The sequence below is a fragment of the Brienomyrus brachyistius genome, unplaced genomic scaffold (assembly GCF_023856365.1).
Source record: "Brienomyrus brachyistius isolate T26 unplaced genomic scaffold, BBRACH_0.4 scaffold71, whole genome shotgun sequence".
Lineage (NCBI taxonomy): Eukaryota > Metazoa > Chordata > Actinopteri > Osteoglossiformes > Mormyridae > Brienomyrus > Brienomyrus brachyistius.
Window position 1 is genome coordinate 1242644 of NW_026042346.1, and position 26798 is coordinate 1269441.

The window sequence follows — 26798 nt, forward strand, 5'->3', positions numbered from 1 at the left end:
ACCGAAGGAACACTGAGCCACAAACTCATTATGTGAAGGGAGCACAATTCTGGCTGCCCGCCATCTTGGAACAATCAGGATCCTGACATGAATGGAATAGTGGGGGAAGGAAAAATGGAGGAAAGGAAAAAGAGAGAGATAATGGTCAAAGTAGTGAAGATACAGTAGATGAGAAGATTGAAGGGTAAACTTGCATCAATAATACTTTGCTTGTAAGGATTGTGGTATTTTTCTGCATTTTTTATTATAAAAATATTGGACAGAATGTACATTAAAGAAGTGAGCACCATGGAAATGCCAGTCTCAGTCTAGATCCTTCGGCTGTCACTTGGGGCCTCGCTTGAGGAACCAGCCGTGCATCTTGATGTGATCGACATAGAATGGCGCTGAGCCAGGTTTCTGTGGGGCCGCCGCCTTGGGGCCCCTGTGTGGACAGTGGCTCTGAGTCCTGGAGCCATCAGTCCAGGTGTGACAGCGGCCCCAGCGAGCAACCAGCAGGCGGACGTCCCGCCGGAAGGCCCTGGTGAAAATGGTGTAGAGGAAGGGGTTGCAGAGTGAGTTGAGGGGGTAGAAGAGCACAAGGAGGACTTTGGCGTGCGACACAGTGATGAGCGGAGTGCGTAGGGCTGCGGAGATGGCGAAGAAGGAGATGGGCGCCATGCAGAGGAAGTCGGTGAAGACCAGCACAGCCATGCGCTTGGCGATCTTGGCGTCGGCATGGCAGGCAGGTCGTCGTGGCCGCCGGACCATCAGGTAGATGCGACTGTAGCAGGTGCAGACCACCAGGAAGGCGGCCACGTTGAGGAGCAGCACCGTAACCACGTAGCCCTGGGCGGCCGTTGTCTCGATGTCCATGGGCAGGCAGATGCTGACCTTGGTGTAGCTGCTGACACCGAGCAGCGGGAGCAGCGCGGCCAGCAGAGAGAAAGCCCAACCGCCCGCCATTGTGGCCACCACATGCCGTAGCCTCAGCCTCCGCTCCAGCTGCATGGCGTAGTTGATGGTGTGCCAGCGCTCTAAGGTGATCGTGGTCAGCGTGTAGATGGACAGCTCACTGGCGAATACTGTGAGAAAGCCGGCCACGCCACAACCTGCCCCCGTCTGCCACTGGGTGGCGTGATTGTAGTACTCGCGCTGGGATCGGTGGTCAGCTGTGGCGATGAGCAGAAGGTAGATGCCCATGCAGAGGTCTGCGAAGGCCAGGTTGCACATGAGGAAGCGGGAGACGGTGAGCTTGCGGTGGCTGGCCAGTAGGACCCCCAGCACTGTCAGGTTCCCCATGATCGCCAGCACGGTGATGCCCCATGTGGCCGTACGCAGAAAGGCAAAGCCTAGGAGGTCCTCGCAGGGGTTGAAGGCGTCTGGCTCTGGGGTGCACTTCATGGTGGTACCAATGCCTAGCACCAGGTCTGAATACTGAAACTCCACATCGTCGGGGTCAGTGTCAAGATTGCTGTCGCCCTCCATGAATACCGGAATGCTGTCAGAGGGGTAGCTACAGAAGTTGGAAAGAAAATTGGAAAATTGCACAATAGTTCAGATGAAGTCCTCTTGCTAATACAGCCGTGGCCAAAAGTTTAGTGAATGACACAAATAGTAATTTTCTCAAAGTCTGCTCCCTCAGTTTTTATGATGGCAATTTGCATAAACTCCGGAATGTTAGGAAGAGTGATCAGATGAATTGCAATTAATTGCAAGGTCCCTCATTGCCATGAAAATGAACTTAATCCCAGAAAACTCATTTCCGCTGCATTTCAGCCCTGCTACAAAAGAACCTGCTGACATTTCAGTGATTCTCTTGGTAACACAGGTGAGAGTGCTGAGGAGGACAAGGGTGGAGATCACTCTGTCATGCTGACTGAGTTAGAATAGCAGGATGGATGCTTTAAAAGGAGGGTGGTGCTTGAAATCATTGTTCTTCTGAATCTTATGCCAGGAAACATGTGCAGCCATCATTGCTTTGCACAAAAAAGGGCTTCACAGGCAAGGATGTTGCTGCTAGTAAGATTGCACCTAAATCAACCATTTATCGTCATCAAGAACTTCAAGGAAATAGGTTCAGTTGTTGTGAAGAAGGCTTCAGGGCACCCAAGAAAGTCCAGAAAGTGCCAGGACCATCTCCTAAAGGTGATTCAGCTGCAGGATCAGGGCAGCACCAGTGCAGAGCTTGCTTAGGAGTGGTAGCAGGCAGGACTGTTGGAAGATGGCTTGATGTCAAGAAGGGCAGCAAAGAAGCCACGTCTCTCCTAGAAAAACATGAGGGACAGTCTGATATTCTGCAAAAGGTACAGGGATTGGACTGCTGAGGACTGGGGTAAAGTCATTTTCTCTGATGAATCCCCTTTCCAATTGTTTGAGGTATCCAGAAAAAAGATTGTCCAGAGAAGAAAAGAGTGCTACCACCAGTCCTGTGTCACGACAACAGTAAAGCATCCTGAGACCATTCATGTGTGGGGCTGCTTCTCAGCCAAGGGAGTGGACTCACTCACAATTTTACCTAAGAACACAGCCATGAATAAAGAATGGAACCAAAACATCCTCTGAAAGCAACTTCTCCCAATCATCTAAGAACAGCTTGGTGACAAACAAGGCCTTTTCCAGCATGATGGAGCACCGTGCCATAAGGCGAAAGTGATAACTAAGTGGCTCAGGGAACAAAACATTGATATTTTGGGTTCATGGCCAGGAAACTCCCTGGACCTTAATCCCATGGAGAACTTGTGGTCAGTCCTCAAGAGGCGGGTGGACAAACAAAAATCCACAAATTCTGACAAACTCCCAAGCATTGATTTTGCCAGAATGGGCAGCAATCAGCTGCGATTTGGCCTGAAGTTGATTCACAGCAGCCAGGGCGAACTGTAGGGGTCAAATAATGACTCTTTGCATAAACTTAATGTAATTGTCAATAAAAGCCTTTGACACTTGTGATACTTGTAATTATACTTCAGTATATCATAGAAACATCTGACAAAAGATCTGCAAACACTGAAGCAGCAAACATTGTGAAAACCAATACTTGTGTCATTCTGAAAACTTTTGGCCACGACTGTACACTCAGACAAGTAGCTGCAAAAATTAATACTTATACATAATGTTGTTAAAGCATTGGGTACAGTTTGGAAGTGTCCTTGAATACAGGTTCTTGCCTCAACTGGCAGAGTTTTATAATGAAAAGCTGACTGCCGTGACGTGTGTTGGGCAGGGTGAAGGCTGGGCAATCCCTGGCAGAGTGTTGGGGTTAGGGTTAGGGCAGAGTCTTGAGGTTAGGGTTAGGGCAGAGTGTTGGCGTTAGGGTTAGGGTAGAGTGTTGGGGTTAGGGTTAGGGCAGAGTGCTGGGGTGAGGGCAGAGTATTGGAGTTAGGGTTAGGGCAGAGTGTTGAGTTTAGGGTTAGGGCAGAGTGTTGAGGTTAGGGTTAGGGCAGAGTGTTGGGGTTAGGGTTAGGGCAGAGTCTTGAGGTTAGGGTTAGGGCAGAGTGTTGGCGTTAGGGTTAGGGTAGAGTGTTGGGGTTAGGGTTAGGGCAGAGTGCTGGGGTGAGGGCAGAGTATTGGAGTTAGGGTTAGGGCAGAGTGTTGAAGTTAGGGTTAGGGCAGAGTGTTGGGGTTAGGGTTAGGGCAGAGTGTTGGGGTTAGGGTTAGGGCAGAGTGCTGGGGTGAGGGCAGAGTATTGAAGTTAGGGTTAGGGCAGAGTGTTGAGGTTAGGGTTAGGGCAGAGTGCTGGGGTGAGGGCAGAGTATTGGAGTTAGGGTTAGGGCAGAGTGTTGAGGTTAGGGTTAGGGCAGAGTGTTGGGGTTAGGGTTATGGCAGAGTGTTGGGGTTAGGGTTAGGGCAGAGTGCTGGGGTGAGGGCAGAGTATTGGAGTTAGGGTTAGGGCAGAGTGTTGAGGTTAGGGTTAGGGCAGAGTGTTGAGGTTAGGGTTAGGGCAGAGTGTTGGGGTTAGGGTTAGGGCAGAGTGTTGGGGTTAGGGTTAGGGCAGAGTGTTGGGGTTAGGGTTAGGGCAGAGTGTTGTGCAGTGCCGTGCTGCGCGGGGAAGCCTTCCGAGCTCCACTGAGGTCTCCCTTGCAGGCTTCTCCTAAAGCTTGAAAACATGACACTGTGAGGAAGACAAAGTCTTACATGACTCCCTGCAGGCTGTCGCTGCTAAACGGGATGGCCAGCTTCCCAAACTCCCGCAGGAAAGCGTTGTCTCTACAAAAAAGGGGTTGAGAGATATTGGAGAGCAGAGAGACGTCATGTGAGCGACAGCCAGTACTCCTCGGACACCCCTGTGGTACCTGTGATGTCGTTTCCAGGTGTGGAAGGCACAGCAATGGCTGGGGTATGTGAGCTGGGCCTCCTGCAAATTGGCCAGGCTCTCCAGGGGCGGTAGGGTCTTCAAGGCGGGGGTCGAGCGGGCAGCCAGCACCCTCACCTCCAGCAAACCATAGGCTGGGAGCATGCGGAGAGGTGTGGAGGACACGTCCCTGAGGGGCAAGCATGCGATGGGGCCATTGATATGGTTTAACTGTGTTTAAAAATCCCTGTCGTCGCTTGCTTTTATTTCATGAAAGAGATGGTTTAATCCTACCATAAACCATAAACGTCAAGGCAGTTTAACATCATTCACGCTGCATCTTGCCTAATGTACTGTTCTGTAAAGTTACTGTCACTTCTAAATACAGGAAACTCCATGCTTGTATTGATTTTGGACAAGAAGATTCATCCATTCAAAGTCTCTTCCTGTGCTTTATGGGGTGTATTTAACATCTAAAACATTGAATTGGGATATAGTCTGGAAAAGATGTTTTTAATTAGAGGTTATGAAACTGAAAAAGTCTTTGATAGACTTCATTAACTTGTAATGGATCGACCAGAGGGTGTAATTAGATACCTTTGGAGCTGGGGGTTAATCCTTATTAAAACAAATCAGATTATATTCAGTCTCTACAGTGTGTACATATGATACTGACCACTAAGGCTTTTTTCAGCAAAAAGGACTACTTTGATGTTTCAAAAGCTATGGTGAGGTTTTAATTCCTTTTTGTGCATCAAAACTCCAATGGCGGGAGAGAGAGAGCCGACGACCTGCTTGTGAGAGATGAGGCACGAGATGAGTCTTGGTGGTTATTAATTAAAGATTAGGGTGTGATGTGACTTATCACAATATTTTGCAAGAGATCTATTGACTAATTACAACATATAAGGAAATTTGACTGTGCAGCTTGAATTTTGGTTTTTCATTAAGTCCTGGGGCCTGTATCAGATTAAAGGTAGTCTGGACTACATGTAAGTGAATAAATATAAAGTCCATTTAAACTGGGGTTCCTTAAATCCTACAAGTTATCTAGATAACCAACAAATCTTGCTTCAGGATATAGGCCCCTGGAGATTTAATTTACAGAAAAGATTAGAAAAGGCAATAATTTATGAATGCATATTCAGGCTTGTAATACTAAAAATCTTGCAAAGTCAACTAGATCTGCTCACTACCACCCAAGGAATTCACACGTACATCACGGGATATTTCACGAAAAAAACATCATAAAGAGGGGCAGAGCAAACTCCTGCTGTCTGTTACTGGAGATCAGACATGTTTTCATTCTACCCAATTATTTTTAATGATTGTTGAAAGAAAATTCTGTTATGTGCTGATTTTTAATATATCGAGTTAATAAGCTGAACGGGACCTGTTATCCAGGGTTGAGATATATAAAACAATTATACAATTCATACTTTCGAATCGATCTGTAAACTAAAAATAAAATATCAACTACAGTCTTCTCCAAATGGCCAGTGTTGTCCAGGTTTCGGAGGAGTCAGGATGCCGACTCTGTAATATCTTCGAATGCTCTACTTTAACCCGGTTAATAGATTTTTACCTTGGAAACCACCTCTGCTTACTTCTCTACTTGGCTTCCAATACAGGAACTTTACTACAGGGTCGTATAAGTCTCCCTAATACACAATAATTGGCTGTGTGTCATGAACAGCTTTCTTCTGTCCCATCTTAGTGCTATTCACTCCAGCTGTAAGCCTGACTGATCTGCCCGGAGCTTCTAAATCACAAGCTAACGTAGAGCAGCTGTTTTTCGCTCCAGCAGCGGATCGCTGCTGGCAAAGCTGGTGACCCTCCTCCCTGATTCCCGTCTAATTCTACGGATCGACCCGTAAGTAGGTTGAGATTCTGTAACTCCCCACCCCCACACCGCCCACTGATTCCTATTAAAGGCTGACATCTTTCCAACATCATTACGTACATTATTAAATGACCATTAGCTAATCGATTATTTGTACAATGCAGAGACTACGCCACGACCTTTATAACTATAAAACGTTTGCCGTTAATTATGCCATTCAACAGTCTAATAATATAAAACACCTGATCAAAGTTACAAAGATGTTTTTTTTTAAACATAGTACAGTGTAATTTTTCGCTGTGGTGACTTAATTTGCAGTTCTGCCAACATCAACAATACATGCACAACCACGTATCTGAGATTTCTGACTGCATGACAGATTTCTGCGACTGACTTGACAAGTGTAATTTATTTGTGGTAGCGTACTGTAGCATGTTCTTACTGTACGTCTTGTGTAATACAAGGAAATCATGGCTTTTTTTCACGGAAAGAATTAGGTCTATATCAAGCAACAAGGACAAAAAGTCAGGGCTTAGGATTATCTATCCATAATACTGTCCTGTTCCTTTTGTAGAGTTTGTTTACAGACAGTAGTTTCCTTGTTTTCTGAGCAAAATACATTTTATATACAGCAGCAACATGGTAGATATTGATCTGAGTATAACTCGGTATTAAGTAAAACTGGTTGTCTAGGGAAAAGGCAATGTAGGTAATGAGTGAGTTTCTATAATATTTATTATATTTTATTAAATTTTAAGAAAATAACAGAAATATGCAGACAAAAGGTCTGCTCTCTCCAGAGGTATATTATCCAATTGGAATTTGAGCTATACTGCATAAAATATTTCTTAAATATAAACTAGCTTTTTTCTTGGCTAATACTAAAGTCAATATGTTCATTCAATACCAAACATCCCACCTTAGGTGTATTGATTTCATGGAGGTGGATCATGGGGGCGGGGTGAATGGTGGGGGTCAACCAGAGGGGGTGGTGATTGTAAAAGTTGTGGGCCGGGGGTTGGGGGTGGCGGCGGTAAAACTTGTGGACCCGGGGGAGTGATTTCACATCATTGCTACTGTCAATTTACAGGAGACACAGAGGTGGGATAGCCCATATACAGAGGTGGGAAAGTCCGTCTACAGAGGTGGGAAAGTCCGTCTACAGAGGTGGGATAGCCCAAATACAGAGGTGGGAAAGTCCGTCTACAGAGGTGGGATAGCCCATATACAGAGGTGGGATAGCCCAAATTCAGAGGTGGGAAAGTCCATCTACAGAGGTGGAATAGCCCATATACAGAGGTGCGATTGCCCATATACAGAAGTGGGATTGTCCATATACAGAAGTGGGATAGCCCATATACAGAGGTGGGATAGCCCATCTACAGAGGTGGGATAGCCCATATACAGATGTGGGAAAGTCCATCTACAGAGGTGGGATAGCCCATATACAGAGGTGGGATAGCCCAAATACAGAGGTGGGAAAGTCCATCTACAGAGGTGGGATAAGCCCATATACAGAGGTGCGATTGCCCATATACAGAAGTGGGATTGTCCATATACAGAAGTGGGATAGCCCATCTACAGAGGTGGGATAGCCCATATACAGAGGTGGGAAAGTCCATCTACAGAGGTGGGATAGCCCATATACAGCGGTGCGATTGCCCATATACAGAAGTGGGATTGTCCATATACAGAAGTGGGATAGCCCATATACAGAGGTGGGATAGCGTATCTACAATACATTTTCTGAAATGAACAAAATGAATACATCTTTCATTGTGGCAGATTGCTTAAATAATGGTGCACAGCGCCATAAAAAAGCATTTACTTCCGCCAACCACGATTCACCAACAAGCTTATTTTACTTTGCTCCCTACATTTTCAGTAACTGCTTATCTGGTCACGTGACATGGAGCTTATCTCAAGGTTATTAGAGTGGGGTGGTTACAGGTAAGGTGGCAGCAGACTGCAGCCCCCTCTATGGGCTACATGAATATTGTATACCTTGAATCTTCTCACTTTTTGTAGAGGTTTTTTTTGCCAAATTATAATTCAACTAATATTGGTAAACAATCATTTCATCATTTCAGATGATGATTTGCTGTCCATTAAATAGTGTTCGGTTCAATTCTGCTTTCAAAAAAAACGTCTATATTACTCTACAGAGTTTATGTACTAATTCTCTCAGTGGTAATATTATTTTTACAGTTCTTTGCATTACATTGAATGTTTAAAAGCTGGGAACCAGGCTGCAGATGTGGCGGAATTGTGGGGAATACAATGACGGAGGCGATTTGTAATGGGATCCTGCCCTAACCCCACTTACAGCAAACTCGGCCCAACTGCTCCCTCCAGGGCGGCGTCGTGTATTTTCCTGAGATGGCTGTTGTCCTTTAGAACTCTAACACAGAAACCAACCAGGAGACACAACATAAATACAGACAAGCTCAGCATTCAATGAAGGCTGCCTTGATTAACTCTGGCTAAGAAATATTGCTCATGTTACAAAAATGTCACAGAGTAATGATAAAAAAACCACTACCTGTAAGTCTAACTTGATTTTAGCTGACATTTTAATCCAGTTTATCTCAGCCGGGTCCTTAGGGAGATGGGAGGGTCCAAGAACATGGCCCCCCCCCGGGGGTCCCGAGGACCAGGTTAAGAATCACTGCTCGAGTCTTTCTGACATTTAGAGGGGCAGTTGGGGCAGAATTCTTCATCGATTCTCCTGTAAAGGTTTGACCCATTTCCTCAGCCAAATTGAAGTGCCTGTGTTAGTTTCTGCTTAGTGCAGTTGGCTTTACTCAACCTGGACGCCAGCGTGATGCACACTAACAATGGGGTTTGTCTGTTTGGACTTTCAGATCAGAGATGCACTGGCAGTAAGGTACAAATGATAAACAACAAATCCCTCCAATCACTTGTTTTGTCTCGGAGGCGTTTATTTGCTGGTACACTGGGTTTCTTTGATTACACAACCTGCTGCCCCCAATAACGTGCCTCTGCGAATAACAATGGTTGCCTTGGATGCAACAGTAATGGTGGAGAGGGGACATAAGAAGAGGCAGAGCCGCAGCAAAAAGGGGCCGGAATGAAAAGTCACTTTCCAGCCCTAAGCAGATGCGATGAAAATCTGTCAGGGTACCTACAGTTTATCCAGCTTGGTTCCATTGAAGGCGTGATTCTGTATGTCTTTAAACCCATTTCGGAAAAGGTTCCTGGAGTTTGAAAAACACAGTAGGGGAAAGGAGGAGAGCGGTTAATGAGCTACCTTGAGCACCGGATTTCCATTCGGGTAATCTTGCATCTCCATTAGCCTGTTTGCCGTGACTTTCTGCGGAGTTAGCTAATGCATTTATTAATTGTAAACATTGTGCTAGTCTCGGAAGGATGTGGAAGAGCAGGTAGGCGTGTGTTACTCTCCTGCCCCTCACTCACATGTGCGTGTACTTATCAGTCATGCCCAGGAAGGCGTTGGAAGGAACCGTGTCGATCTCCATGTTATCTGCCAGCTCCCTGCAGACACAAGATTGCAACAAGATTATTAATGGAGCCCCATTGTTTCGGCCCGTTTAAGAAATGGTGTTTTCAGGTTTCAAACTCCGTTTGAATTGAGTGGATATTGGTTTCCTATAATAGGCTTATTTTTGGGAAAAGGAACGATGTTTGCTTATGATTCTGTTAATGCAGGTCCAAGAGAGCTTCTGAGAGGCGGTCAGCTTATGACCCGTGAGTCACAGCATCTTGCGTAGTTAGATGTTGGCCGGAAATTTCTGTGGCGAAGAGCTAGCATGCTATCTGAGGAAGGAGGCCTTGAGATGTGAGTGCCAATCACAGTTCGCTTCCAACCAATGAGGGCCAATGAAGTAACCAATTGAAATTGGGCCTAATGGCTGGCAGGGCAGTAAAATCTCACTTGCTCTCCTAATGTGAGTGTGGACATAGTTTTCCTTTCCACCTAAGATCTTAAGCTATCAGCTGTACATATGATTTGAATGAACTCTTTGCCACTTAAAAATTTCTCATTAATAAGATGAAAACTGTGGTATAACTTGTTTATAATTGTCTAGTAATGATTTACAAAGTGTTACAACTTCATTAATAACCTGCTTATAAATCATTCATAATGGCTTTATAAAGGTTGCCTTACTGTGACATGGCACTGTAAGGCTGTCAGGAGTGTATATGCGCTCTTTTTTCCCCAAGAAAAAAATTCTGAAAAATTATGTTGCTAAAAACATATACAACTGAAACTTCCAGAGACTTCTGGAACTATTCCTGTTGCTTTAAGAGAGATAGAGAGGCTGCCCATACTCTGGCTATGACTGTATAATCCCTGGCTCTGCATGAAATAACTTGGTATTTTAAGTTATAGAGAGGCTGAATCAGCATTCTGCAAACAGTGAGGCTGTATTTTTACGCTTGAAATTGCATTTGAGAAATAAAGGACCCAAGCAGTCTGCTGCAACAACGTTTTCTTTCATGAGGCATAGCAACCCAGTGATCCTGGGAAGGAAAGGCTTGCGTTGGACTATTGTAAGAAACTCCCTTCAGCATCCGTTATTACGTCAGTGTACTGGACAGTTACAGGAATCGCCTTTGGGTCATTTCTAATGAACATGCAAGGTGTTCGGATAATTAATGATGTTAACGAAGCTGATAGATGGTCATGCCTTTAGCAGTGACATGGCCCTCCCCTCAGCGCTGACTCATCCGCGTCATTATTCACACACAGGACGTTCAGCAGGTCATTCTCTCACATTTCTCATGAGACACGCAGATATTTGAATGAATTGTGGAGTAATCGTGCACCATGTTTAACAGAAGGCTGGTGGAGCAGGCTACGCGTATGTGACTCTGAGCTGAGATGGCAATCTCTTCGGGCTGTTCCTTCTACTCACAGAAAGAAGTATGACTCTATAGAGGCAATAGTGGTGAGATCAGGAAAGTACCTCAGGCGTGTGTTACAGATGCTCCTGGACAAAGAGAGAACAGGAAAGACATGTTCTCAGGTTCACCACTAAGATCACATTAATTCCTTGCTGTTCTTCACCAGCTGATATCCTCAGTGTCCAAAGGGAATTGTACAGGCCACTGCTAGCATTATTGTATTTCCCAGTTCGTATTTATTCTATAGACAGAACAGATTATGATGAATGCTGTCAGATTTGAAATATCTGAGTAATCAAAGTTAAAAAATACTTCTCAAAATAAGAAAATGTTTTGAATGCAAAGGCTAATGTCTCAAATGACCCAGGTGTGAGGACTCTTCAGCCAATCAGTCCTCGAATTAGCAATCTAATCAGGGAGATGTGCTGAAAACTTGCATATGCAGTAGCCGTTTGTGGATAAGATTGTCCACCACGGGATTAGAGGTTAAGGCACAGTAACAAGGACCTGCTAGTCTGTTACAGACATCAAATCCCCTTGAAATTGAATTATTTGGACAAAATCCTTATGCCCTGCATACTCCTCATCTAACAACATATACTGGAAGTTAGAACTTCAAAAATTGTTTAAATCTAATGTTGGAGCATAATCGGTTGATTAGAGATGGCAGAGATGGCTTGTATAAAATAAGTCTGCTATCCTACACCAGGAGCACATCCTTTTCATAATTTTACAGTAACTCCACTTTGGACACAAATGGACCAAATTTAAAAACGGCGACAAACTCTTACAAGTACTTTAGCTTGGGCAGGTCAGTGAAAGCACCTCTTTCTATGGCCTCCAAGTTGTAGACATTCTGTATCAGCCTGAAAGAGAGACAGCGACAGTGAATGGACCCTTAAGCCAACAGCTTTCGATGAATTTGCCTCGGAGTTTTACATATACAAAAATGTACTGAGGGCAGAACGAAAAAAATTTATTGTTTCAGAGAGAGATCCAATCAGATTGTAGAGGAGGTGGATCCTAGCAACTAGAGGAGGCAGGACTAAGACATTTGTTTGGTTGGTTCTACCTCCCCTAGTTGCTTGAACTCACCTCGACTTCAATCTGATTGGTTCAGAGAGAGAACCAATCATTTTTCATTCTGCCCTCAGAACATTTTTATGTAAGTAAAACACCCACGAGCATGAATCTGTCACATTTTAATAGACATGCTGAGCTAACAGACCCATGGACTAATGACTATAGCTTCTAAGGGGCCAGTGAAAGTCTCTCTCTCATACAACCTAGCTGTGCTAAAATGCTAAGATCCAAGGTGATGCTTTCCTGGAATAATGTCAAGATGGTGAGTGATTGTATGCAGGGCGTACTTACATTTCTGAGAGACTGTGCAGTGACAGAAAAGCTTTGCCCTTTATTCTCCTGAGGGAGACGCTCTGCAGTATTTCGCTGCCGTGGGGACAAACAGCAATCAATCATCGTTACTGTGAGCTCCAGCGGTGGTGTAATTTAATGGTGGCTTGATCAGCTTTCCTAAGATTAGCAAAATTCAGGTCACAAGGCCGCGTGTTTAATTACTTGCTTGATACTGTGAACGTCTATAACAGCAGTACCTGGGATTGAGGGTCCTCAGTGGCTTTCTTATTTAACTTCAATCACTCTAAAGTATTTATTGAAAATTAATGAAACAATAATTTTATAATATTTCTGTATCACTTTGTCCCACGTGTAAAATGAATTACTTTGAAAGTGTCTCCTAAAACAGACCCCTTAACAGGGATGGTCGAAAGACCCGCTGTAATAATTGACCTCTTGGCACATGAGAGGATTTGCATTTAATCAAAAGTAAAAGTGGCTTTAATGCATGAATGAGTAAAATAAAACTTCGCACAAGGTTCCTAAAAAAAAGAAAGAAATTTGCTGTCTCCTTGACATAACCCCCCCCCCCCCCCCCAATTTCCTGCCACTTCTCTGTTATTAATATTTGCTCTGTTTGATTTACAGTACAGATACACCACTTACAGTGCAGATACACCACTTACAGTGCAGATACACCACTTACAGTACAGATACACCACTTACAGTGCAGATACACCACTTACAGTACAGATACACCACTTACAGTGCAGATACACCACTTACAGTGCAGATACACCACTTACAGTACAGATACACCACTTACAGTGCAGATACACCACTTACAGTACAGATACACCACTTACAGTGCAGATACACCACTTACAGTCCTCCTGCTCATGCTATGTTTTGCTGAATGTTTTTTAGCTAAACTGACGGATGTTGAGCAATCTGATTCATACCTTCCCAGAAATGGCCACCCCCCCCCCCCACCCCTTTCTCTCATGTAAAATGTTACAGTTGATCTCAGAAGATTAGGCCAAGGACTCTGAAGTGGCAATACACTGCACACAGAACAGGTACCGCGAGCATTCGGTCATCTCTGATGAGCTCACAGTACTGCATAAAATACAGTGACAAAGCCTGAACATCTTTCAGCTAAAAGGTTCAACACTGTGCATTTTACCCTTGGCATGAGAACCCTAGAAATGTGGGACCTGAAATTTTGGATTCCATTATCACCAACACATGCATGTTGTATATGAACCAGAGTACTTGCGACCACTGTCTTGACTTAACTGTTTATGTATCTACTGTAAGCATCACAGCCACTGACAACCAGAGCCAAATGCCCTCGGTGTGTGAACATACTTAGTCAAAAAATGAGTCTGCTCTCTTTAAGGAGTGATGTAAAATTGGACTGAGCACCATATCCAGTGTTGGGCATTTCAGATCTGGGAGCTACAGATTCAGTACAAGATTTTGTTTCTGCCAACCAGCTGAATACTCTGTACACAGAGTACTGTGAGTATGACTTTATGCTCAGCTGATTAGAAGAAACAAAATGCTGGTCTGGATTTGTAGTTACTGGATCTGAAATGGCCATATGCAAGTAAGAATCACTTGTAAAATTAATTTGTTAAGACAATGATTATAATCTAAGTGAACACAGGAAACTAGCACATGCTAAGTAGCATTGTATTCCACATCGCAATGGCGTTGATATTAGTAGTTCAAATGTAGACTTTAAACTATATCTATCAGACCCTGACAGGTTTTAGAAGGAGAAGAACCAGAAAGTTATAAATCCTACTAACAGAGCATCACTGGCTGATACTTCAGAAGAGGATGGAAAGTTTAGTTTATGAACACAAACTGTAGCAAACTGTTGCAAAAAAACAAAAACTGTAAAATTTTCCAAACTTGAAAGGGAATTCTCATTCTTTGAACATCTGCTGTAAATCTACTGGGAATGAACATGAGAAAGGTAGGACTGACAAAATGTCAGTAATTAGGGTACCAGACCAGCTTGATAGGCGGAGGTGCAGAGTCTGTGACCAGTGTTCAGTGATTAAGAGTCATTTTCCTGAAACAGGGATGTGAAATCCTCTGTTGCTCTCTTTGCCACGCAGTAACATTTGCAAAGTAGACCCAAGACCGGCCATCCCAGGTCCCATCACTGGTTTGCTGAGTAACTCCACTCGCTAGGTTTTTACATCGTATTTAGTACTTACGGTGCAAAAACTTTAAAAATGTTCCTTCCTGGACCCTAAGCCAGGCAACATAAGGAACAAGGCAGGGGGACACTGGACAGGGCAAACACTCACTCAATGTGTGAGCTCCAGTTCACTTACCTGCATGTCTTTGGACTGAGAGGAAACTGGAGTACCCAGACGAATGTGGCACACACAGAGCGGGGGAGCGGGGGGGTGGGGGGGCGGGAGAATTCAACCCCCAACCCAGGAGGTGTGATGCAACACTGCTGCCTATTGTGTCACCTGATATGGTAAATTTACTGCAAAATGTTTTACACACAAATTATATAACCGATCTTCATAATACTGACCTAATTTAAATATGCCTGACAGAGTGTGAGCCAATGTTCAATTTTCACTGAAATCCCCCTGTACTTACACCATAAACAAATTTCCTAAATGATGTTTTTAAATAAAGGTGTTTAAAAAAATTTAACACATCACCGTGTTAGAATAGCATGATGAATCTATTCATCTTCCAACCCCTTATGTCAGTGTTTCCCAATCAAGCCCTCAGTGACCAGCAGGCAGTCCATGATTTTGCTCCTGACCAGGAACTGAAAGGGAGCAAAAACATGGACTGAGTGTGGACCGGAGACTAGGTCAGGAACAAGAGCCTGAATTTAGGCAGGGGTGACTATGGTTGACGCAAATTATGGGTGGAAATGGAAAGTAAAAGGACTCTGGGTGTCATGGACAGAATGCATGCCGGACCTTTATAGGGAAAGTATAGGAAGGGTGAATGAAATTCCCACACTGAAGTGTTTCATTAGTACTAAAAAAACAGCAATTGAAAGTTCATTTAAAAGCAATGTTAGAAGAGTCATCAAAATACGAATGCAGCACAGGAAATAAAATGCTATGTTTATGTTCTGCTTTCCAGATGGTTGAATGTTCCATCTACTTCAAGCACATGGGTGTTATGAAAACCTGAATCCGCTCCCACTAGCTGCTCACTGGAGTGTTGTCAAAGCAATTCTAATCGCCGAAGGCAATAAGTTTAACTGCGTATTACGCTAAGTCAAATTCCCACTACGAAAACTGATGTTTTTAACGCCGTTCGTTCAAAACGGCTCCGCTTAAAGAAGCCAGATGCTCATTCGGGGATTACGGAATGAAATCCTGCGTAATGTGTGTACATGGTACCATTATCCTGAAACCCATGCACATCAATCAAGAGTCCATCTGTAACATTACAACTGAACTATTCAATCAGCCCTCTTTGTGCAGTATTTGTGGGTGTAAAGTGGACGGCCATCCAGTACGATGAAGAACGGTATAAGATATATGTCATTCAACGATTTGATCTTTTTCAACAAGTATTTTAAGTCAACAATATTCTCAGTTACTGCACTGATTCGTTCATTTGTTCATATTGTATAGTCTATGTTTAAGAAATATCCATCCATCCATCCATCTTTTATACCCACTTGTCCAATTCAGGGTCATGGGGGTCCGGAGAGTGTCCTAGAAGCTACAAGAGCAAGTACATGAAATATATCCACCCATTTTCTGAAACTGCTTGTCCTATTTAAGGTCAGAAGGGAGTCGGATCCTATTTCAGAGACTATGGGCGCAAGGCAGGGGAACAGCCCAGAATGGGGCGCCAACCCATCACAGGGCACACTCACACGCCATTCATGCCTACAGGCAATTTGGTAATGCCAATTCACCTTAGCCTGTTCTTGGACTGTGGGGGGAAACTGGAGTACCGAGAGGAAGCCCAGGATGACATGGGGAGAACATGCAAACTCCACACACATGGAGCCATGGCAGAGGCTGAAGACCTGGTTCCAGAGGTGAAGGTAGTAGCATTAACCACTGCGCCACCAAGCTGCCTTTAAGAAATGTATAACATTTTAATTACTTAAATACGTATTCATTGTAACTGAACATAAAATGCAATTTAAAACATGCATTTAATGCATTTTAAAACAAGGGGGACAAGAAAGAATCTATTAATGATTCTGAACATATATTTCAATTGAACAAACTTAATAGAACTGATGTTCAGGAAAGCATCATGATGTCCACCTCTCAAGTACAGGTAAGTTCCCCGTTCTATACCGAAGACCACATTTTACCTCAAATGCATTAAAGGCAACGTAGAGCGTCTCCACTGAAGGCTCAGAACCAGAAAATGAGATTCGTATCAGAATTGTCATGTAAAACGTTTATAAAACAATGTCAATGGCATGGTGATTCAGTGAGTAGTACTGCTGTCTGACACCTCTCTGTCTGTGGGTCTGCATATTAATGATAGATACTTTTATTGTCTTTTTACACCTTCCTCAACTTGCTTGTTGTAGAGTAAGTTGTCCGCGAAGGGCAGCCACCTAGAGGGGCACCCAGGGAGCTGGGGGTTAAGAACCTTGTTCAAGGACCCGCAGAGGCTGGGTTTTAAATGGTGACCGTCTGATTACAGGCACACACTGCCCCATTTCCTGCCCTGCGTGTGCGGGGTCTTCAGATTCTCTCCGTTTCCTGCCCTGTGTGTGCGGGGTATGCATATTCTCCCTGTCTCCTCCTCTGTGAATATGGGGTCTGCATATTCTCCCTGTCTCCTCCTCTGTGAGTATGGGGTCTGCATATTCTCCCTATCTCCTCCTATGTGAGTATGGGGTCTGCATATTCTCCCTATCTCCTCCTCTGTGAGTATGGGGTCTGCATATTCTCCCTATCTCCTCCTATGTGAGTATGGGGTCTGCATATTCTCCCTGTCTCCTCCTATGTGAGTATGGGGTCTGCATATTCTCCCTGTCTCCTCCTATGTGAGCATGGGGTCTGAATATTCTCCCTGTGTCCTCCTATGTGAGTATGGGGTCTGCATATTCTCCCTGTCTCCTCTTCTCTGAGTATGGGGTCTGCATATTCTCCCTGTCTCCTCCTCTGTGAGTATGGGGTCTGCATATTCTCCCTGTCTCCTCCTATGTGAGTATGGGGTCTGCATATTCTCCCTGTCTCCTCCTCTGTGAGTATGGGGTCTGCATATTCTCTCTGTCTCCTCCTCCTCTCCTCCACTATGACCCTGACCAGTGTAGTGGTTAGAAGGTGGATGGTTGGATGGACTGATGGATGGATGGAAAATGTCCTGAAGCTGTGTATGTTTCCCTCTCCTGCGGTGAAGGTGAAGTACAGACTCTGTGCCTAATTACTCTGTGACACGAGGGCTGCGGCACGACAGGAATGGACTGACGTGAAGCAGCAGGAAGGGAAAATGGCCTTTAAGAAACCTGTTACATACGGAAGTGCATTTGTTGGATTCAGGAAAAGCAAGTGTGCTGTTTCACTCGCTACAAATTCAACAAATCATCTTTTTACTGTTCTTTGAATACTTTTGTTCTTTGTACTGGGTAAATGAATATGTGTTTTCAAGCAGGTATCGCATATGGCTAACAAAACATTGAACTGTAGATCTGAAATCTTAATATAGGGTGCCAGAAATCGCATGGTGGTGTGCTAACATTATGGTATAGTTAAATGGAACATGATGTTTGTTTATTCCTCTGTAATGGGTGCGATAATGACATTTTTATGTCCCTTTCATTTATGGACTTTAAGTGCAAGTTTTCACTTGATGATGTAGTGCTGCACCAGTTAGAAATTAGCACCGGGTTCTTTTCATTACTTCAGGTGTAGTGCTAAGCTTACTAATAAATTGCAGTCATTTACTGAATGCATTTCTTACCAGGTATAAAAGTCAATGCATGTTTCTGCTTATGTTCCAGCTGGGACCGAAGGACCAAGAGACCCTGAACACGGAGGATTAGCGTGTTATCCCCCTGCTCCCCCCCCCCCCCCCCCCCCCCCTGTGTGTTTCTTCAGTCCTGTAAGGCTTTGTAAACAAAATTTGTGCTGTTGAAAAGGGGAGGGGAGGGAGGAGTTTGTCCCTGGGACACAGTTCATGCGCCATGTTCAGTGGTCGGGATTCATAAGCAGAGGCTGAACTTCATCTCTGTGCTTCAATGGTCTCCCCCATTACAGGCAGTCAGCACAATGGATTATTTTACAAGAGGAGTCAGTGTGAGCCAAAGAGGGCGGAAGGATGTTAATTAATCAGGCAGGACTCAGAGGAAGGCGGGACACAGTCGGTGTGCTATCTCCAGGACGTACCGTCCGGGAGGGACGGGCGCCTTCCCAAGGGTGAAACTGGTCACTGTACTCAGCTCAACATATCTGGTTATATACAGTGCATCTCATTATATTTTAGCTATGTCTTTGAGAACCAATCATATGAGTTAATATGCAAATTAGGATGCACAGATTCCGGAGGGCTTTCTGGGTCATCGTTCAGCCCCCTTAAACCCTGGAGGAGCTGGGAGACTGTGGGGATTTGATGTGTTTCTGGCTTAGGGGTAGAAGGGAAGGTGACCAAAGGTGAAGCTAGAAGGTAAACAGACCCACTTAGGGTTGAGTAAGTCAACAGGAGGGAGCGTCCAGTAGCTCTTTCAACATGGCACATGGCAAACCTTACATTGGGATTATATACATTGATCTATGCAACGTCATCGTGGTGCGTTTGCTGCAGGCTCCCAAAAAACAGGTATAGTTATCATGCAAATATGTGCACCCTAATTAGCATATTACATAATATGATTGGTGTAATTGATAACTGCTGATTGAAATATCGCAAGATCCCAGGCAAAGCGTTCAGGGTCTCTGGGTCCTCCAGCAACGTCAGTCGGAATGGAAGCAAGAACACAAATTAACTTTATATGTGATGATACACAGCAGCAACAACGCTGATTAAAGACCAGTTCTGCTGCTAGACGCTATTTATACTGTGTATGAAAAAAAAATTCAATCATTTCAATTCTGTCCAGTGACTTGAATGGACATATTGCTTTGTAAAAAAAATAGCTAAACCTGGACTTCAGTGTACCACGAATGCATTGTATCCCAGCCATGATCTGGTGGAAAAACTGCACTATTCTATAGCAATTGTTGTGAAACATGCATTTTTTTTCACGGCCAATTTCCCACAGCCTTGTTTTACGTAAGACCATTCTCGGTGTACAGTAAATGCCTTGAAAAAGCACCTCAAGAACTTTAGGCACACATCTGTACTCGCTGTGTGTGGGAATTTGGGATCTGAATCCACTGTCCTCAGTGTAACACCCGATGGGGACGATCTGAAACACGCGACTGGGAGGAAACCCATAATGAAGAGAACATACCACTGAGGAATAATACGAAAAAGCAATTAAAAGACCAAATAAAGCCCTAATGCTTAGGGGAGCGTACGTTTTCAGTGATGGCAACGTGAATATTTCATTAAATGACACTACAGATGGCAAACATCGCACAAAACCAACCTGAGAGGACAAGCTGACCTGTCTCGTGGATGGTTTTATAATAGTAATCTGAGATGCACAGTGAAATTACCACTATATTGGTAAGTTAATGGAAAGAAGAAAAATGCTTTGAAATTCCTGAGAAGATGCCAGATCACTCCTACCCTCGGAGAATGAACATTCACATCTCCATAGCTGAGCGATCCTCCCTTTGGAAGCACAAGATTAAAAACCTGTCAGATGTCCTATTGCTATGTGGGCACCCTGACCGGAGAAAATCTTCCTGTACGGCCAGAGCGAGGGGGCATGTTCAGTACGGCTTACTCGAATGTGTGTCTCGCTGCAATAGAAGTTATGCTGTAATTACACTCACGCTACAAGAGGTGGAAAAGGATGTCAATTTGTAGCCTAAAAGTATTATTGTTCTGCAGACTGGCAACTGTACCCGTTAGCATCGAACTGTAAAAGATGATTAAACTGCAGATATGTGAATTTGATAAGGGTGGGAGTGAGCGATGGGCGGGACTACAAAACAAGCTCACTTCCAACTGTGGCACAAAATGCAAGCACCATAGGCACTGATGCTTCTGGGGTTTGGTATTGCCACATGGTGATAAAAAAAGCCTCATTAACCATCATGCATCAGAATTGCCCAGAAGGAAGCTTGTCAAACCAATGGATCTACTTTTTGTTACCCTAATTTATTTAGTCCAAATCAGCCAAGATCAATGGGCGATGCACAAAATCAAACCAGCAGACCAATATAACATCCATTTCCATTGTGTAGATTAACCTATCTAAGACACACACACACAACACACTCAGTTTGATTATGTAAGGCAGACCTACTTTGTTTTGTACTGTTCCACATCAATAGGAATGAATTTTTAAATGAATTTATTTTTAATACATGCTGTAGCTGTAAAAATACGAGTCCACCCTTACAATGTTTACAAAGCATTTACAAACAGCAACATTATTATTATTATTATTATTATTATTATTATTATTATCACCTAAGACCTACAAACTTTGTCAAAGCGTTCCAAACTGTTTTATGAACTTACATTCTGGACACGTTAAGTAGTCCTCTGAAAGACCCGCTCTTAACTTCTTTAAAGGGTAGGTGGATGAATCTTCTACATCAAAACACGAGAAAACACATTGATTCACAAGATAATAACGTTTCCTGTATCGCGTGGTTTATCAAGAGATGTAAATAAATTGGCGGAAAAAAGTGGCTTTCAAATACAGATAATCAGTCATTACAAGTTGTAGATTATATAGATTTCAGTGATTTCACTTCAGTCCATAGCTGACTTTGATTTGCATGATGAGCAGTTCGATCTCTTTGCATGTACAGAGTACTTACAGACTGGTAGGGAGCGCCGATTGGGACCGAGAGCTGAGTTGAGTTTCCTTGGTGCAGCGAATACTTTCTTCGGTGCACCTGCAAATGCCCGGGCATGGAGAGGTCCAGCAAGCGGATATCTGAAGAAGGCTACCCAGGGCGACTAATCGGCACACTGCTCGCAGCCCCATACCGATAACCTTCCCTTTCCTGCTCTTCGATCAGCTGGGGGTGGGTGGAGGATGGGTAAATAAATAAAGTTGCCAGTTGCTGTCACTTTAGATACGGTGCTTGACAAGACCAATTGGAAGTGCCTTGTTGCGCACGGTTTGCGCTCCTACCGCCCAATCTGGGTAATACTGCGATCTCCGATTCCACGTCACTAGACACGACACGCGGTGACAGGGATGGAGACGCTGTTACAAATACTGTAAACTGGACAGCCAAGCATATACCTCAGGGCTTAAAGGGTTTACATAGCCGAAATTAAATTCGGATCATCGTTAAAAGGGTTTTCAATCACATCAGCGTGCACTTTTTAGATCAACCCCCCGCAGGACAGACTGAGACGTTGGACTAATAACGCTTTAGACAGGAGATTGGCATTATTTTCTAGTGCATATGGGCTGAACTTTTTGTAGTGCACATGCGCTGATGCAATCCCTTTTCACCATATCTTTATTCATCCGTATACATAATAATTTATGTTGTTATTAAACTTATTTTGAAAATAAAAAAGTGTATTTACATTTTCCCATTATACTGCACAGGTTAGTACCAGAATTACTGGGATAATCTAGGATGGTAACAGAATTTGACGTGGATTTCATTACCAAGAGGTTCACGTCCATGTTCATCCCTTAACAAGCACAGAACATGTTGTCCAGCATCTAGCATTCGTATGGTGATTAATACAGTTCAGAATGCCTGCACATTTTCAGATGTTTGACTTTCATAGTGTAGTGTTCTAGTCTTTGGAAGCGGTATAGTTAATTATTGTGGCTATTTTTGTTGTTGTTCCTGGAGGTCTCCCTAGGGGGCAGAAGGAACCTGGGGTTGGTGCCACTGATGGAAGCTGTTCATTGGGTGTTCAGTTAGCCTTCTCTTACTCAGTGTGTTGTTCAGGTTGAGACTGTTTAAAAACAGCGTTTATCTTGTTAGTGAAACTCTACAATATGTTTATGGGTTTTATTTCAGGCTGTTAGCGAGAAGCTGAGAAAAATAATAACCGTCTAACTTTATGACTATTTTGGTTTTTAGAAGGACATGAAACCACGTCATTGGGAATTTATACAGAAGAGATGATTAAACAAACAATAAACCCACATCATAGCCATCACCGTTATTTTTATTATTATTGTTGTTTTTGTTATCAATAATAATTATTGCCTAATCACCTGCCCATTTTGCACAAACTACTTAATGTGAACATGACAGAGGTGGAGATTTCAGGTCCAGAGAGTAGAAATCCAGCCCAAGATTTTGTTTCAATCAAACAGTTGAGTATAAAGAGTCACAGAGTACTCAACTGGTTGGTTGAAACTAAATCATGGGCTGGATTTCTACGAAGGGGGTTTAACCAAATCAGATTTAACCTGGAGTTAATTTGCGAATGCTGGGTTGACAAACTCATGTTGTCTCAGTCGGTGCTAATCAGTACTACGACGACAGTTAAAAAGTTGATTTGTTAAATCGACGTTAGCTGCATTGGAGTTTGTGCGTGTTCACATAAATGGAGCACGTTCGGCAGCGCAAGTCACCGTTTGGGTCATGGCGCGATCTCCATATTTCACGTAGGAAGACTGCATGATAATTATACAGGGTTATGAAGAATTTAAATCAACGCTGAAAGCTGAAAGTCCGACTCCACTGCAGCCAACAAAAGCAGGCAGGCCTGTTGGCAACGTATTGCCGACCGAGTAAAAGCATAAGTACATTTTCATGGTCATAAAACGTGGTCTAAAATATCTCACAACCGAGTATTAGACTATGAAGTGTTGTCTGAAAATAATTGAAATACTGTTAATAAATACCGAGGCTCACAGATGCGACACAATTCAGAAGCCACCTATTACTTGCTGTTATTGTAAGTAATGTAATGCTACCTAAAGTTCCATTACTGTGATGTTACTCATAATGAAACCTAATGTTACCAATAACTTAACTGATCAGATTTCAAATGCAATAGTATTGGAAAGCGTACATGGCAACAAGTCAGGATGAAATATAAAATCATGTCAAGTGGTAGGGATATGTATTTATACTCATTATGAAAGATTTGTTTTGTCTAACCTTTGTAATAGTGTGTTTCTATGTTTTACAGCTAATAAGAAAAAGGTGTCTGTTCATATTACACTTAATAGAAGGTGAGCCATTGTTTAACAAACAAATGATTTACAACAGGACAAAACAGAAGCATATGTGTAGTGAGAAAATGACTAGCAACCCGTAACCACGGTTAAGTTAGCCGCATATTCCATATTAAGTTTTCGGGCTTTAATAATTTTTAACAGTAGTAAGGTGGGGTGTTTTTAATGACAGAATTGTGAATTCCAGGACACAGACAACAATGCACACCGATTATTTTTGCGCTTTAAACCATTTCATAGTTTGGTCAAATTGTATTAGCTAATATTACAGGTTCTTTCAACTGTAATGACACGGTGGTTCAGCATTTTGGGCTCATGGCGACTGCTGCACACCCATTTGTTTCCCAGAATGCTTTACGTACGAATTTTAATAAATTTTGAATGTCCGAATGTATCCGCATAATGTGCAATGGGACAATACATAAATGGGTTAATACCTAGACAAGACAGGCACACCTAGTGAAGTGTGCTTTGATCAGTGGACAACAGGGAACAATGCACACTTCTTGGGTTTTCAGAATAACTTTCTCTCTAACAGTTATTAATTATTACATTGTATGCAGATTATATGACATTCAATTTCATACATATTCACAGATAGAGCCCCTCACGATTCGCACGCCAATGTGGTATGGATCATCCAGGTACGCCGGCATTGTCTTCGGAGAAATTGTAGTGGGAGGGGTGGTGCTCATATAGGGCTGGCTTACGCGGAAACGTTGACTTAACCAAGAACAAAAACTGCTCGGAACAGTTTTGAGACTTAGCGTAAATTGCCATAGCAACATGTGTCGACTAAAACCTACCCACCTTTTATAGTACGGGTTAATCGCGAAGTTACACCACATGTCATCAAGTTACTCGCAAAGTTACCCTGATAAGCCAGTAACCCCGCTTCGTAGTACAGGCCACTGAAATCTCCATCTCTGGAACATGAGCGTCAGCTTTAAAGATAAACCTTTGAGTACGTCCCCCTTGAAGTCTCAACACATTCTCGCTTATAGTAATTGTATTATACATTATGGAGAATGTATAGTGCGCTGGCAGAATCCTTAAAGATGAGCCTTGATTGTTAACGTGCTTAGACACAAACAACTTTGAAGCAAGTTTTTAAAATGTAGAGTGGTAATATTCAGTTTGTTTACTTCGGTTTTATGACACAATAAATATGATCTTTGCTTTATAGAACTAATTGATGACATACAACATTTGGATTTTCAGTAAGTTCTGTTATTTGGGCCATCAGATTATAGTATGTGAATCATTAATATGTTGTGTGGTAACTCTTTACATTAACTGCACCTTCATAATGTATCTACGTCGTATTCATGCATTCATAGAATATTCATATGCAGCATTTGAATCTACCTTGACATCCTATTATCATATAATGTTTGTTATGAATGTACATTGAAGTTGTTAAGGTGTGTTAGGATGTTAAGGCATCGTTACAAGCTGCTTATGAATGTTCTACGAATGCATTATAAAGGTGTTATGAGAGTACAGTTACTGTAAAGCGTTACGCATTGTGTTAATGGTCCCCGATTAATTTTCCTGCCCAAAATTCAGATCAGATAGGTTGGGTCAAAGATTCTCCTTCGTGTAATTATTAAATTGATGAGTTAAACTGAAAGGATCATTCTGGCTTTAATGTTGCAGAAATGCAGTAGATACATGCAAGTTTAATAATGACCAAGTTTATAGATTCTAGTTTATCACAATTGCAAAATTTGTACCTGTATTTTCCTCAAAGTAATGGAATTTAAAAGGTATATTTGAGGAATACACAGAGACTTAAAACGTCAAGGGTAGATAAAACAACAAAGGACAGTCTTTTTTGTCTTTTTACCATAGCGGAAAACACAGGCCTACGTCTTGCAAAGCTCTGGGTAGCTAATCTGAGTGGCGGTTGGGGAGCCGCCTGTTTGTGACAAGCTGCGTGCAGGATTCGGTCACCCTGCTGCTCTAACCTCAAACACTGGGACTTTATCGTCAGCTCTGCACCGCAGCCCCCGCTTCCAGCACGCTTTGATACCACCCCCCCCCCCCACCCCCGGCCCCCATCTGCCTATCCCAATCCTGTGCTGGTTTACAGGCTGATTCAGCTAAAGCCAAACTGGTGACACTTACAGTTCCTTTCCGCCGCCTTTCTGCTTCATACACACATTCCCCTTCATTTCCCCTTCATCTTCGCTGCTGAGGCTCTGCCACCCTTGTCCTATTTATACAACGTCCCTGTCATGGAGCTAAAACACTAAATAAAACGAATAAACTCTAAGATCTCTGTAATATCAAAGTATAAACCATCACTGTTGCAAATTAATAATGAACAAACTTACAATGCACGGATTCCATGTACCACAAGGGGGAAAAACGATCGGTGTCAGGACATTAGCCAGCTAGCAATGTTCCACTAAAAATAGTTTCTAAAGGCAAAAACAGTTAACGATACGCCAGCCTAGCTAGCCGACAAGCTAGCACCAGATGAGTTTATACAGATATAATTAAACATATACAAAATCTCGACAATGCTTTTCTGTGTCTGTGAATGCCTGCGCCACTGGCCATATTGATATGGGCTGCACCTGACGGCCAACCCTTTTGCATGGAACAAGAACATAATTATCATTTCGAACTATGCACATCTAAGGTACCACAGTAGCACCTTAAAAGAGGAACACTTGATTTGAAAAAGGTCCTGTACTCTAGAGTCTGAACAGAAAGGTGACTTTAATAAAGGTTAGACCTGGAACTAGGCATGGAACCGTCTCAGAAAGTTAATTAAAGGTGCTGTGGTCTATTTGAGTGTGTTGCCTTGTATGCTGGCTGGCTGACGTAAAAATCCACGTCAGCCTTATCGGAGGCCTGTAAACTGTCTCCTCGGAGCTTGTAGGTCACAGTGCTTTGCTGGGGTTCCAGGAGAAGACTGCTTTACCACGAAGATGATTCACTGATTGCTTTTTGCATTTTCAGGTCTCTTAATTGGACTCCAGCTGCTCAATATTTAATTATAGCATTTGGCAAGTCATTACGCTTTCGTGTTTGGAAAGGTAACATCAACACGGGACTGGGGATAACGGTTCATTTGCTAGTAAAAAAAAATTCAAGAAATTAAATCGGAGGTTGCTATTGTCACTGCGCAAAGAACACAGACTGACAAACACGGCTAC

At 43.1% G+C, this 26798-nt stretch overlaps 1 protein-coding gene across 1 annotated transcript in view; it reads right to left on the reverse strand.

The window, feature by feature from the left end:
- Positions 1-324: 324 nt before the first annotated feature.
- The window catches only part of LOC125726389 (lutropin-choriogonadotropic hormone receptor-like), a 51200-nt gene continuing 24726 nt past the window's right edge, over positions 325-26798 (reverse strand). The window contains exons 2-12 of the mRNA XM_049002718.1: positions 21281-21484; positions 20976-21047; positions 12378-12452; positions 11795-11869; positions 11015-11089; positions 9552-9629; positions 9263-9331; positions 8440-8514; positions 4272-4460; positions 4114-4185; positions 325-1495 (exon numbers count right to left, since the gene is read on the reverse strand). Coding sequence (XP_048858675.1) covers positions 325-1495; positions 4114-4185; positions 4272-4460; positions 8440-8514; positions 9263-9331; positions 9552-9629; positions 11015-11089; positions 11795-11869; positions 12378-12452; positions 20976-21047; positions 21281-21450 — 2121 coding nt within the window. The 5' untranslated portion in view covers positions 21451-21484. The remainder of the gene's footprint in view (positions 1496-4113; positions 4186-4271; positions 4461-8439; positions 8515-9262; positions 9332-9551; positions 9630-11014; positions 11090-11794; positions 11870-12377; positions 12453-20975; positions 21048-21280; positions 21485-26798) is intronic.